Genomic DNA, 15,284 nt, shown 5'->3' with positions numbered 1-15,284 from the left:
GTAATAGCCTAAGTTTGGCGTCATTTGATTGTTTTATTTATTTATTTGCTTAATTTTTGCCTTAAAAAGCAGTATGTCGAAGGGGGAAAGGAAAAGAAAACGAATGGAAAGATTTTGCCATTACTGTGGAAAAGATGTTTCAAAATCTCCCTTAAATAGTTCGAATCATGTCAGGAGTGACGAAACAGAAGAAGCTCTGTAAGGGACTCGACACTGTTCTTCTGACCAAAGCCGTTGGCTCTCCATCTGCAGCATATGATTCTATGGGGCTGATGTTGATGGAGAGGCCTCCCGACCAGTTCTTCATGCCACGCTGAGCTGCTGTTTGCCCTCTGTGTGGGCCCAGTGTGTCTCCAGTCGACCTCTCTTTTCTGGTGGCGGTGAAGGCTCCTTATCTGTAGAGTGATCATATTTTTAAGATGTGAGCAATTAAAAACTTTATCAAGGTTAGAAATTTACGCAGATATAATCTGAATTATAATTCCAAAACATCACAAATATGCCTCCTCTGTATTGATTTGGGTTGTTTTTTATCTTTTTCTGAAACATAACTGCCATAATCAGGAAAGGAAAATAGGATGTTTGTGAAATCTTACCAGAAGAAATTGAACTGATTCTGAACTTGGCTGAAGGGTTATATCTTTTCCATCTGAGTCACAAGGGTTGACTTGGTTCAGGATCCCATCCAAAGCCTGCTGAGTGCTGTAGATGTTCGGCATCTTCGTTTCTTAGTTGACGTTCATACAGCACAACATTTATGAAGCCAGTGAATTATTATGTTCTGTGTGAGGGAGCAAATTATCCATCTCGGTACAAGACTATGTGGACGCCTCTTGACTGTTCAGCCATTATTTTGTAAAAATTATCAACTTGCCTATGCTGTTTTCAACAACCACACAATGTGGTGTTGACCGAAACTAGTTTTGAAATTACTTTTCTGTTCTCACAAAAGTCAAAAGGAAGGTGATCATCTCTCATTTGAAAGCAGGCTGTGTGTACAACATTGTGATGAATGTGTGAACTCGAACCATTTCACACATCAGCAATGTCAAATAAAGGGTACGTGAAAAATGTGAGAAATGAACAAAAACTATAGGCTATTTGTGATGACTGAAACAATACAGTGTGTTTTGAAAGCCCCTTCCAGTCCCTATAGAGATAAACTCTGAGTAGACATCTGAGGCTCTTTTCAAGCATACCCATCCCCCATGATCTCAGCGTGTCCATGTCAGACAGTCAAGTCAGGTAATGGCTGCATTTACAAATGAATGGTGGCTAATTGTAGGCCGTTGACTTGTTAGTTTCCAACCACACAGCCTTTTGGTTGTCCTCTGGGCATGATAGCAGGATTAAGAAAACTCTGGCTTTTCTATTTTTAAATGTAGCACAACGACTATTTCAGATAATATTTATCTGGTTCAATGTTTAAGGTCATATATCCAAATGACAGAATTCAGCAAGTGTCCCTAAAGTACATGTATAGCAACAGATATAGTCCTCATGCAGTATCTTGTGTCCGTATATCACCAGATATGGCACATATTGACCTCTCTGGATTTTCAACAAAAATGATTCAGATTCTTTTATTACTTAGAGAAATATCCTCTACAGATGTCAGGATTCTGGCCCTATTCAGTATCTTGAGCTCAGGTGCTTCCAGAAATGACTGTAGGTCAAATACGAAACTCATATATGACAAAAATCAGACACGTGATATCCTGACACATATATGTTCTCACGCTGTATTTGGTGTCCGTATATCACCAGATATGAAACCAGTCTCAATATGCACCAGAAATGGTCAAGATTCTTCCTGTATGTAGGGAAGTATCCCCTACAGATATCTCTGGATTTTTGCCCTTTTCACACAGTGTATATTATACATATCTTTAGAGAAGAGTCTGCAAAGTACCCATAAAGTACATATAAACATAAATAATGTTTGCTTAAAAGAATAGCCTTGAGGAGAAGGTGGAGCCATATATATATATTTATATATATATAATATATATAGACATATATGTATATATATATATGTATATGTATATATATGTGTGTATATATATATATATACACACACACATAAATATATATATATATATATATATATATTTATGTGTGTGTGTGTGTTGTGCATGTTTTCTTTGGCTGTCAGTTCCTGGGGATCCTGCTGCTGGTTGTTCCCCAGCTGCCCATGGAGGACAGTGCAGCAGACAATGACCTCTGGCACATACTTCACCTTATAAGTGCCTCTTTATTCTGTTCCACCTCACAAGTGATGCTTTCGCTCTCAACCTCTGAAAAGTTTATTTGGCAGAATGTCTCCTCCCCCATGGTGTGACCTCAATGGGCAGGGCCTCTGGACTACCACGTTTTGCCATTGTTTAGTTCAAAACAAAGCACACAAAGCAAAGCGTCTTCCGTTTTACACATGGTAGAGATGTGAAGATTGATACTACAATAGCGATACTACCAATACCAGCTTTTTATGTTCTAGAATTGATCTTTGTTAGAATATCGATATTTTACTAAATTGGGGTAAAAATGCTTTTTATCACAAATTGGAATACAATGAAAAGAAACTATAATATCAGGATCTTCTCTAAGTTATATCCAATAGTCACAAATTACATTTTATAAAACCAAAAATAAAGCTACCCAGTTAGTACAATTTAACTGAATATAAAACGTAAATCATTCTTAGGCCACATTTGCAGCTGAATTTACCACCATTTCAGGTTAAAAATAATAGAAGGGTGAAAAATTGCTGGCTAATAAAAGGAGCAACCTCCTAGAACTGTGTAGAAGTAGTAGGTAGTACAACAAACACAAGCAGAGGGGTAGCATCCAATACAAGTAATTTATTTGAACAGATCCACACTTACTAGCCCTGGTACCGCGTCTGGATACTCTGACAGAAGAAAACATCAGATTAGAACAATCCTTAAGAAAACAAGCCTACTGGTGGGGAGCGGTCCTACATTGACTTAAAAACCAAAAGAAAATCACCACATGCCTCCCCACGCTCAAGCACGCACAAAAAACAATAACCACAAACAAAGGGCCAGATCCCCAACAGTGGCTCACAATTAATTAAAAAATTAGCTACTAAAATCTGCAGAAGCAGCACCAGCCAATTCCAAACTATGGAGGGATGGAAGCCCAACCAGGATCAAACCAAAATACAATGAGAAATATCTATAAAAAACAAAAACTGTAGCAGGCTGCCTTGCAAGACAATACAAAAAGTTCAAATTAGACATTAGGTTGACTAAGTAGTACTTACAAGTAGTTGACTGAGTAGTAGGAAGAAATCTTCCGTTACCAGTTCTGCTTTGGATTCCAGTCCCCTCTTAGTCACCTTTCCAGGGAATGATCTAAGAACCAAGGATAAGTATTTTACTTAAAACTTAAAATACACACCTTGCTGAAGCCAAAGTCAACCTGTATGTGCTGCAATCGTGAAAAGCTTTTCTGATCCTGACCCACCGATTTACATTTCTGCTGGTGGGTGCTGTGAGTATGTATACAAAGCAACAAGATAGACATTCAGCGAAATTAATATTCCACATGATTTGTGGTTTATTATTTTGTAAAATTAATCAAACTCACAACAAAATGATCAACTACCCACCAGCAAATTCCATAAAGACATTTTAAAAAGGTTTATCAATTAAGGTTCAGTGTTGTGACAGCAAGACTCTATCAAGACAACTGGACGTTGCACTTGTAGAAACGTTGGGCTAACTTGATGTTTGGGGATTCCTGATCACAAATTTCTCCATTTTTTTAGCTTAAATGTCAAAGTTAGCATCTACCAGTGGACGTCACCTGAGCGGTAAATTTGACACTGCTTCTCTGAGCATGCTTTGTCAGACAGACTTTACCAGCAATCCCATATGGGTGCTCGGTATTGTCCGTGGGTGCTCGGGCCCCGAAGCACCCACAGAATCGGGGCCTATGGACATCATTTATAAGCTGTCCAGATCCTTGTTAACTGTCTTTTATGAACCATCTTGTACCACTCATGTTGTCAGACAGTGTATGTTTGTAACGCCCACATTTCTTCCACTTATGGATGAACTAAGTGGTGACTAATGGTGACCAGAGCTGTCGATAAACTCAGAGTTACGACAACCGTTGACTTTGCTGTAAGAGCGCTCACGTGGGTCATGGAGCCTCCAATAGTTCCAAACAAACCCCGCGCTATTAGACTCTACTACAGAACAGACAGCAGCGATCGGATTACTGAGGGTGAAGCTAAATAGACATATTAATGCTACACAGACACGTTTGTCACTGAATGCATTATGATGTTAATGTTGATTTAAGTGATGATCAAGTCATGTTTTACAATAGATTAAATAAGTGTAACCAGCACAATAATTTCATACATTTATGGAGAGAAATATTCATCTCAACCAGCAAGTTAGCATTTATTAAAGATCAGACATGATGGTCCTCAGTAGCTTCTATATTTCTTACTGATAACCATCCTTACAATTTACTTAGGTTAAATGGTTTTTAAAGTTTTTTTTTTAACTTGATCATGCTTAGTTTATGTTTTTCCCTTTTTGTCTTGTTTTTTATTTTAAATTATGCTTAATATGCATCATATGCTTCATTATGCTATATTCTTATGTTTTTAATGTCTTTGTAAAGCCCTTTGAGTCACCATGTTGTTGAATTGTGCTGTACAAATAAAGTTGCTTTGCTTTGAATGTAAAATGAAACGTCTGACTGAGTAACAACTTGGTTTAACTAAAAACTCACCTGACCTACTGGTGGGACTGGCACCGACAGGACAAGAAAACAAGGGAAACCTTTCAAAAAACAACTTTTAATGACATAAGACAACAGACAACATAATGAAATGCTAAAAATAAACCATGGGAAAAGGAAAAATGAAAAGCTGATGGATGTCAGTGTTGCTGCCTGCTGCTCCTGAATAAAGATTTTTTTAAATGACAGTAATGGCTAAATTAGCTACAGAACATAAGCGTAGAACAGCTGTAACATGAGCTGATATCCATGAGTGCTATCACATAAGGCTCCAACCAGTCTGAGAGGCTTCCCAATGTATGGATTCCAGAGGGACCCAGAACGGAGGAAGAGGTGGCTTGTAACGGTCATCAGGAAGGATTTTAATATAGCTGCAGGAATAAGCAACAATAAGAAACTGTGTAAGGTTCGTTATGTATACAGATGTGACTGAACAATACCTTTTTATTCATTTTTTAATACGTTTCCACTAACAAGTCATATTGAACATCAAATTCTATGAATCTATGAATAACACTTGAACAGTACACTGAAATAAATAAATAAGACCTTGACTACACTTATTTGAACTAAACAAAAAAGCTGGGAGGCCATGGGGTGAAAGGACAATGTCTAGAACATACAAAGGCAAAATACATTTAAACAAAAACTTATCACATTGAACAGACATAATGATTTTATTGCAGGACGTCTGACAGAATGTACATTCATTTTAATGACTTATAAGACTGAAATTGCATCGACTTCCCTCTGAAAACGAATGAAACGCATTGGTGATGAACGCAGTCTGAGCTGGTGTTTGGAACTACTGAACCTCTACAGTAACCTGGAAGTGTGCCGCCATTTTTAGTGCACGGGAGTCGATGAGAGTGTCGCGACTAATCAAACTGTCCAATCAGAGAGCAGACAGCTTCCCGTCTTTCCGCACCACTGCAGGCTCTTAAAGGGGACTAGATCAGTCTTAAAAACAGTGATGGAGTGACCAGAGAGGTTTATTAAATGACGCTGGGTGCAACAACCTCTGTGACAAAATGAATGTGATGAAGTTTGTAACATTATCAGAAAAAAACAATATGATTCACTCCAACTGTGGAGCTGCAAAGTATAAGTGATAAAATGTTGGATCTCTAGCAGTTCGGGAGCTCCTTCCCGACGTCTCTACCGATGTAGACATCCCTCACACAGATGGGGTGAACCTTACGTAGTAACTTAAAGAACATACAGGAGACATGTTGCTCAGAACACGCGTTCTGCACTCACGGCTACTGCGAGGAGGAGGCAGTGTTCTTTATTTAACTGTGACTGGGACACTCAAACAACACAACGGCTGTTGTAGAAAAATTACCAAGAGTCTGGAATGAGTAAAAGTATATAAGGTTTATTTACAGGAGAAGTATTGAATAAAGAATTACTTGCAAGTAATGAGAGTGGTCGTCCCGACTCGCGTGAAGTCGGGAGAGACTCTGGGGATTCATCAGAGAAAATAAGTTTTATTCAGCTGGTCCCCAGCTGAAGGTCAAACAGCACAATAATAAATGAGGAATAGAAGACTTAGTGGCGCCACTTTCTTTCAGTTTTCAGACAAAGCCCACATACCACAACAAGCTGATATCCCAAACTACTATTTCTATCTAGCAGGTGGAAAACCAGCCTCAACTCATATCAGAGTTCTGGGAAAAAAGGGGTCGGTCTGACCTCACACACACATACACAATGAAAACTGTAACTTCAGTATTCTGTAGAATGAGAACACAATATGAAAATGTAAAAGTGAGCGGATTAACAATAATGAATAAATAAAGAAAACTGAATATACATGTGATTATTATATGAGTATATATGAATGATTACCATATGCAGCTAAATTTCTTTCACACGGCGCACATACGTGCAAAGATTTTCTCTTAGTGACACACATTGCACTCTAACGTAAAATGACATTATTCAGTCTGAGACACCAGTAGCAGGTGCTTCGTACTCTCTCTCTGTGCAAACCACCACTTTCTCCTCCACCCGGTTGTTCTTCTCCTGCTGGCCTTTGTGCACCACAGTAAACGGTGGTTGGACTCTGGGGTAGCCGTGTTGCATTAAGACGATCACCATGGTTCTCCCTAACTCCTCTAAAAACAAGCCCTGCTTGTATGTGGTTGTTGGCCCCCTGGATGGTGGTGGAATGTGCCGAGGCCCAGTAGATGATACCATTTTTGAACTGTCACCTGTCAACTGTAAAATCTTCAATCTCTGGCCGAGGAGCTGCTGTCAGGAGCAGAGCCGGATGCGGCCGGCTGACACAGCAGCCATCCTGGAATGGAAGCACCGTTGAAATTGTAACTGCAGTACATGGAGGCCAGCTGGAGGAAAACAAGCCGAGCAACCACCGTAACGTCTGGTGGAGGCCAAAGTGCTGGTTTGCAGAGAGAGAGAGTGTCTGCAGCACCTGCTGCTTGAGACTATAAGATATCAGTTTATCATATTCACTTTAAAAAACAATCGCACCACCATCCGTCCTTAAAATGTAATTACTCCCCTTTAATTCACCTGCAATTCACCTACAGGGAGAACTGTTTTACGGAGGAATTGTCTCCATAGCACTTTACATGGCTCTGACTCACCTGCAGCATCCCAACACCTGTGTTAGGATGCTGTTCGTGGATTTCAGCTCAGCCTTTAACACCATTCTTCCAGATGTGCTGGCCCTGAAGCTCCACAACCTGGTCTGCCAGCATCACTCTGCACCCTGACCAGTGACTTCCTCACCAACAGGTCCAGGCGGTGAGGATAGGGAAGTCAACGTCTTCAGCACTGATCCTCAGCAGTGGAAATCTGCAAGGCTGTGTGCTCAGCCCCGCCTTCTTCACCCTCTTCAGCCCGGAATGCTCTGCCATCCACCCCTCCAACATGGCTGTGAAGTTTGCGGACGATACAAGCGGCAACCTCAGCCGGTAAAATGTGAAGCCTGTGCGGAAGTGCAAAAAATTGCAGTTCCCCCCTCATCCACTAGGGACTGGCTCCAAAACAGAGCAAATCCCCATAGACTCCCATGTTAAAAAGACCAGCTTCACTGCAGAAATACACATTTTTAAAGCATGTTACAAAAATCCATTTTAGCATTAATAGGTCAAGTTTACCTTCATGACAACTGAGAGGGGAGTGAAGTTTTTTTTTCTAACTCATCCGTTTAGCTGTCATTTAATCTTCATTTTCATTGACGTGTATCCAATTTCCGCGTCAAGAAGGGAGAGTGCAGCACAAACGCGGTTTTTAGCCGGCTAACAGCGCGCCTTAGCTTTAGCCTGCCGACCTTCATCCGCTGGTTGGCTACCTTTAGCTACTGGTTAGCTTGGTTAGCTTTTAGCTACAGGCAGCTCTGAGTTTGATGGTTGTCAATCATCCGCCCCCACCTTCACAGTCCCCCTCTCAGCTCCACCTCTTTGCCCATTTTTGGATTTTCTGGGAATAATAACATGCGTGAAAGCTGCCAAGATGGCGGTGGTGGGAACCACCCAATGAGATTCAATTTAGCAGAAGCAGAAACACAGAGGCTCCGTCCTTCTTTTATATACAGTCCATGTCCTCTGCCTCTCCTGCACTGAGCACTTCACACCTGGTGAAGAAGACCCAACAATGGCTCTTCTTCCTCAGGAAAGTGAAGCTGATGGGACGCACAGTTGCTGGTGAACTTTTACAGAACCATTTTGGAGAGCATCCTGTGTCTCAGTGTGACAGTGTGGTATGGCAGCACAGGACAAGAGGAACTTAGCCCGGGTGGTGAGGATCGCTCAAGGCATTGGTGGCTGCTGTCTACCAGATCTGAAGCCTCATTTATAAAGCTGGCGTATGTACAAAAACTGGCTTACGCCAAATATAGTCAACTTTTAGGATTTATGAAAACTAGACTTGCCGGGAGAATGTTCCTACCTCCACACAAACTCTGACTCAGGCGTATGCAAAAAATATGGGAAAACGGGAAACTGCGACACCAACAGTCCAGAATAAAATCAAGGAAATTATGTGAAATGTGAGACGATGCCCCATCCACTATTACCTTTCACACCACATGTTTAACACCAACGTTATTTGCAGGAATGACTAAAGAGGCATATTTCATATAGATACTCCTGGGAGTGCATGTGCCTCCACACGCACAAAAACCAAAAAGCCTCCGGAATCAGGGTTTGCAACAAAAAAAGATGTATGTGAGACATATCTACCACTAGATGATGTTATGCCATTGTGAAACAAAACATACATATAATTATGAACTCCACTCACGCTGCTAAATAATAAGGTGGACATTCTAGTGAGTGTGTGCTACATAGCATGGCCCTAAAAGAGAACCTGTCACTACCACCTGAGCCTGTTGTTGCCCATGACCCTCAACCCCATCCCCTCCTGTTTGGGCCAACTGCTGCTGCTGCACTCCAGCGCTAAGAAATAATGCAACGCTTATGAAAACACACAAGAGGCAGGTGGATGATATGTCAGCCAGGGCAGTCGTTATTTGCTGCAACTCTTTGGCCACCTTATCATCGATGTGTTCCTCTGCACATAGTAGGGGATTTATTTATTTTTTGTTTGTTTTTTTGTTGTTGTTGTTGTTTTTTGTTTGTTTTTTTAGAACTGTAGCTCTAAAACTTAAAGTTACAGGTGCTGAAGCAAAAAATCTTACTATCACATCCAGTCTTCTCTATATCTTCATTATTTGTCCCCAGTTCACCGAACAAAGCTGATTTAAGATTTACAGGCCTCCAGACTTCCTGTTTGTTGAGAATTATTCTTTTTTGCATGTGTTATTGTGTTCTGTTCACAGAAACTGATCATCACTGGTTATTCACATATTTTATTGAACTGTAGTAAATACCTATATGTTTATAAGTGGGACCTGGTCTTAAGTTGTCTCTAAGCCAAAATAAAAAACTTATAGTTACTCTAACTTATATTTTTAAAAATAGAATAAAGGTTTCAAAAATCAGAAACTGTTTAAGAGAATTTACATTCTCGGCAGAATTCAGCTTTGAACATCTTGTAGTTTTTCAAAGGACCTGGTCTAATGTGGTTTAATATGGTCTAAAGTGGTCAAGGTTCCCAATAACGCGATTCTGGATGAAGATCTCCGTAATTCGGTGATTGTTTATTTTAGTAATTATTGCTGATTAATTACTTCCCGTTTTTGGGAGAATCGGAAGAAAAAAAAATCAACGTTTGGTGTCTGTGCTTTTATTTTGAAATTAAAGTCCCGGAAGCCCCACCTCCCAATACCCCTCTCTCCCCCGTTTGCTTAATGACGTCTTTTGCCAACCGGTAAAATCCACCGACAGATCCACGGACTGAACCGGAACTCACGGAATCACACAGCCCGACTCGCCCCCTCCCTTTGGCCGCCCGAAGGCTCGCGAACATCCGTTGGCAGCAGGAATCAGAGCCGGTTCCGCATCCACGGTGATGTGAGGCGATGGATGAGAGGACCCGTCCGCGCCGGCAGACCGGGATCTGTCCCTTCTGAGCATCTGGAATGACCATGAACTCCTTATTTTCTCTGTTGAAGTGGAATCTTTGGCTACAATGTCACCACCAAGGAGACACCGGTTGAAGCACCGGGTTCCTCCCGGTTCTCCTCCCGCTGTCATCCCCCTCAGCTGTTTCTGATGCTTTGCCCCCGGTATGAGAAGAACCGGACCTGCCCATCACTTCTGACCGGGATCTGACCGGGAGGGGGGTGGAGGGGGGAGTGGATTTTTTTTTTATTTTATTTTATTTCTGGATGAGAACCGGTTCCCGGACCAGACTCCGTGCGGACGGACCGTAGGAGGAGGTAGCAGCGGGGAACCGGACTGAGAGCCTCCTTCCCGGTGGAGGGTGAGGATGGGGGGCGGAGAAGCGGCGAGGCGGACGGAGGAGGATGAAAAGATGGGTTTAGTTTTCGGACTCCTGTGGCTGTTTACGAGCTTCCTCCAGGGCGTGCACGGCCAGGGTGTGTACGGTAAGGCCCGACAGTCGGTTCCGCGTGCGGACACTTTCATCCAGGCTGCATTTATCCCGGAATACCTCCAACACACACATGACCTTGTGAGGGGATTTAGAGCGTTTATGCTAAATGTGTGCGCGCTTGCAAGAGATGGATAGATACAGAGAGAGAGAGAGAGAGAGAGAGAGAGAGATTTGGTTACTTAGTCATATCACATCCATGCCTGGCCTAAAGGCACAACAGGTAAGCTGCTGCACACACACCTGTGGTTACCAGGAGGGGAATCCCACACATCTGTGGATCTGAGGCAGATTGCTGAACATTCCCAGTGTGGTGGATCTTCCATATTCAGGATGAAGAGAGAGACAGAGAAAGTGTGTGTGTGTGTGTGTGTAGTTTTACTGTTGGCAGTGTTTCTGTGTGAACTAATCCGCAACTCACGATGTTGCTGCTGCTGCTGGTATTTCCATCTGCCTCCACATCTCTGGAGGTCCTGGGGGAACCGCAGACCACCTTCATTCATGGTCATTTCTGTTGAGCCTTCCATCGGTGACCTGACACAACTCCCAGTTTCCTTTAGTCTGTCTCAGCTGTTGAATTCTCTAGTTTTCAGTGTGATCCTGTCACAATTTGGGTCCTCATCAGAATAACTACGCAGTAACTACACTTCACAGACTATTAGTACAATAATAATTTAGCCACAGTAACAATCAAGAAAAAAGGATAACTGTTAACAGCACGTAACATAACTTATTTATTATTATTTTTATTATTATTATTATTATTATTATGGCTGTCAAACGATTAAACTTTTAAATCAGATTAATCACAGCTTTCAAATGAATTAATTATGATTCACCATTCTGAGTTTTTATGTGCCTGAAATCTGCCTGTTTTTACTGTCTTGCATCAACAGAACGAGCCGATGGTACAAATATTTACTGTTAACAGACCTGCCCTTGGGTAAATGTCAGATGTCCAAGGGTCAGTAAATGCAGCATGTAATGTATTTCTATATGTTGTTCTCCATCATCTCTACCGTGTTCTAGATCATAATTCAGAATTCATATATCATCATCTCACCAACCGTCTCCATGGTGATGATTTCTTTCCTAAAACCAGCAGATGTGACGACTGAAGTTAAACAGCCGACATTGATGAAGAAACTCTGATAAAACTGATGATCTGGATAAAAACAGCTTTTTCCTTTTATCATTGAAGTGTGAGTGTTTGTGTAGCAGTGACAAAAGTCCTACAGCAGCTTCACCCAAAGTAAACACCTGCTGGTAAAATACACCATTGGCTGCTTGTTTTACTAGTTTTTATTCATGTTTTTTTTTTTTACACTTTTTTCCTGGTCAGTGCTCCCATCAGAACTTTTCTAGACCCGCCCCTGCATAGCTGGAATATAAATCCTTTTTACAGCTACATCCTTTCATCAGCCACTGTGTTAGAGAAGGTCCTGCCAAAAACAATACTGAATATGTGACGGTGTGAACCATGAACTGCTAGTTTCCTCCTGGACCATAAACAAAGGCAACAAAGGCCGATCAGCTGATCACTGACAGCCGTGGCTGCACAGAGACGACCAGACATGTTGGTGTAAAACGCAGCTGGACTGTCGCAAGTTTAACAAAAATACTGGAAAGTGCAGGTGTGGAAATATGTGTGTGTCAAAACAACCTTATTCTCCACAGAGTCCATGGTTGGTTGAAGTCCATCCAAAGAGCTGAACTTTTCCATCTGGCTTCTCCACGTCCCGCCGTCATGACAGAGGAATGATGGCTGTATGGGGCTTGTCATGCAGCGCATGCGTTAATTGCATTAAAAATTTTAACATAATTAATTACGTAAATTAATTAACACGTTTTTGACTGTCCCAATTTTTTACATGACTTTTATCATAATACGGCTTTTATACAGCATCATCTCATAACATTAGTCTGTCCAAACATTTCACGAAGAACCAAAACCACCAGATGTAACAACTGAAGTTAACTCTTAAAAGTCCAAGAAAAGTACATTTTTCCTGTCTTTGGTTTGCCCTCTGTTGTTGTTGTTATAGCTAGCTAGCTATCTAGATAGATCTGTCTATCTATCTATAGAGAGAGGCAGGCAGGCAGCCTGACTGACTGACTGACTGACTGACTGGCTGACTGACTGACTGACTGACTGGCTGGCTGACTGGCTGGCTGGCTGACTGGCTGGCTGGCTGGCTGACTGGCTGGCTGGCTGGCTGGCTGACTGACTGACTGACTGACTGGCTGGCTGGCTGGCTGACTGACTGACTGACTGACTGGCTGGCTGGCTGGCTGGCTGGCTGGCTGGCTGGCTGGCTGGCTGGCTGGCTGGCTGACTGGCTGGCTGGCTGGCTGGCTGGCTGGCTGGCTGGCTGGCTGGCTGGCTGGCTGGCTGGCTGACTGGCTGGCTGGCTGGCTGGCTGGCTGGCTGGCTGACTGACTGACTGACTGACTGACTGACTGGCTGACTGACTGACTGACTGACTGGCTGACTGACTGACTGGCTGACTGACTGACTGGGCATGCAAGGTTTAGACCAAATGCCTAGCGTGGCGTCATACTAGTGCGACAACAACAAACGTGATGGCACAAACAACAATGTCCCAGCGTCCAAGTGAACTATGAACTGAACGGAAACATTGTGTTTGTTTCGCGTTTGCTTTTGTTGTGGGCAGTGACGTGTTTCTGGTCACAAATCAATGGATTTTATCGTTAGATGCCAGTAGCTCTGCCTTAACCGCACCGTAGCATTTTCCTATGGACCTACAACTGAAAGGGGTCCAGTCCATAAATGCGGTGGTATGGTTTGGTTGTATGGGCCATTTTTATAATGGAAACACACAAAATAGTGTACCGCACCGGCCCGAACTGGACCAAAGTGCTCAGTGAAAATGGGACTTTAGCAACATAGTAGTGATGGTGATGTTTTTATGGTGAAATGTGATAAATAATGCTGTTATCATGGATCATTGTGGATTTACCAGATAGAGTCTCTGAATAAAACTACATTTTGTGGTTGGATTGTAAACCTCCTGGACAGGATAGAAATGCCTGGAAAACTTCCATAGATCAGCTAAAGAGTAACTATCAATCACAGTTTACCCCACAGAGCTACACACTGCCACTCCTGAGACACTGATGATGACAGAAGGGATAGAGTTCAGGCAGGAGCCGGGGATTTAGTGGAGTTTTGAGGGTTAACCAGTCAAATACGTTGCAGAAACACTGATAAAACCTGTGATTTGGTTAAATTTTTTTGTTGTTATCAATGAGATATAAGTGTTTGTGCAGCTGTGATTAAAATGCAGGATCATCCTCGGTAAACAAATGTTGATGGAAAATATATCATTGGCTGTTTACTTTTTTTATTAGACAACCACAGTAGCTGCAATAATCATTTCCTTATATCTTGAAAGCTACAACCTTTTTCATTTAACATGTGCCACCTGTTTTATGTGCCCCCCATCAAAACATTCTAGGCTTGCCCCTGTTTTGAACTGATAGACTGGTTTGTTTTAATGTTAAAGATCCAAATGTGATGGTAACCTAAACATTAACCTGTAAGACATTGGTGTCAGTATCATCCTTTACCCAGCTTCTGTAGCTACCACGTAACTTAGATATTATTTGGACCTTTTAGAAACATTTATTGAAGGTCCAGGTAAATAACCTTTTCACTGTGAGCTTTAACCCAGCTGACAGTCTGCATCAGCAGATGGACTTCTCTCAGTCGGCTATGTGACCTCAGTGAGGCATTTTCATGGAGTGAAATTTAGCTGCATGATTTGGGAAAAACTGGGCCGACCATCTGCTGACCATCATGTGTAGAAGCTCAGAATTAAATGCTTACAAATGGAGCATGTTAAAGTTCTGTTTGTTTAAATTACCATTTTCAAGGCTAATATTATTTTAAAGCTTGTGACACTTCTACCATAACTCAGTGTGTTAGCACCTTGTAGAGTCTTTATCTTTAAGAAGAACTCTGACTTTATACAACCTAATTCTAAAAAGTTAGGTTTTGGAACTGGAGCAACATAAGGCTGGAAAGTAAAACCTGGAGGAGCATTTGACAACTACGGTAATCAGGTTAACTGGCAACAAGTCAGTAACATGACTGGTATAAAAGGAGCATTTCAGAGAAGCAGAGTCTCTCAGATGAAAAGATGGACAGAGCTTCATCAAATTGAGACAAACTGGATCTAAAACTGGAACAATTTCAGAAAAATGATCCGCAGACTTTGAAGATCCTCCATCTACAGTGTAGAATATCATCAGAAGATTCAGAGAATCAGGAGGAATCTCTGTGTGCATGGGACAAGGCTGGATGCTGGTGATCTGCATTAAAAGCAGACATGATTCTCTACTGGAAACCACTGCATGGACTCAGGAAGACTTCCAGAAACCACTGTCTGTGAACACAGTTCACCCTGAAACCCACAAATGCAGGTTAAAGCTCCATCATGCAGAGAAGAAGCCAGATGTGAACAGGATCCAGAACCAGCTTATTCCGTCTTCTC

The 15,284-nt window shown here is 42.0% G+C and overlaps 1 protein-coding gene across 1 annotated transcript in view; it reads left to right on the top strand.

Moving 5' to 3' along the window:
* The first annotated feature begins 10,678 nt into the window (after window positions 1-10,678).
* mdga2a (MAM domain containing glycosylphosphatidylinositol anchor 2a) overlaps window positions 10,679-15,284 on the top strand; it is a 150,854-nt gene continuing 146,248 nt past the window's right edge. Inside the window, exon 1 of the mRNA XM_041971331.1 lies at window positions 10,679-10,762. Coding sequence (XP_041827265.1) covers window positions 10,690-10,762 — 73 coding nt within the window. The 5' untranslated portion in view covers window positions 10,679-10,689. The remainder of the gene's footprint in view (window positions 10,763-15,284) is intronic.

The sequence above is a fragment of the Melanotaenia boesemani genome, chromosome 20 (genome assembly GCF_017639745.1).
Source record: "Melanotaenia boesemani isolate fMelBoe1 chromosome 20, fMelBoe1.pri, whole genome shotgun sequence".
NCBI lineage: Eukaryota > Metazoa > Chordata > Actinopteri > Atheriniformes > Melanotaeniidae > Melanotaenia > Melanotaenia boesemani.
This window is presented reverse-complemented; position numbering and strand designations above follow the sequence as displayed.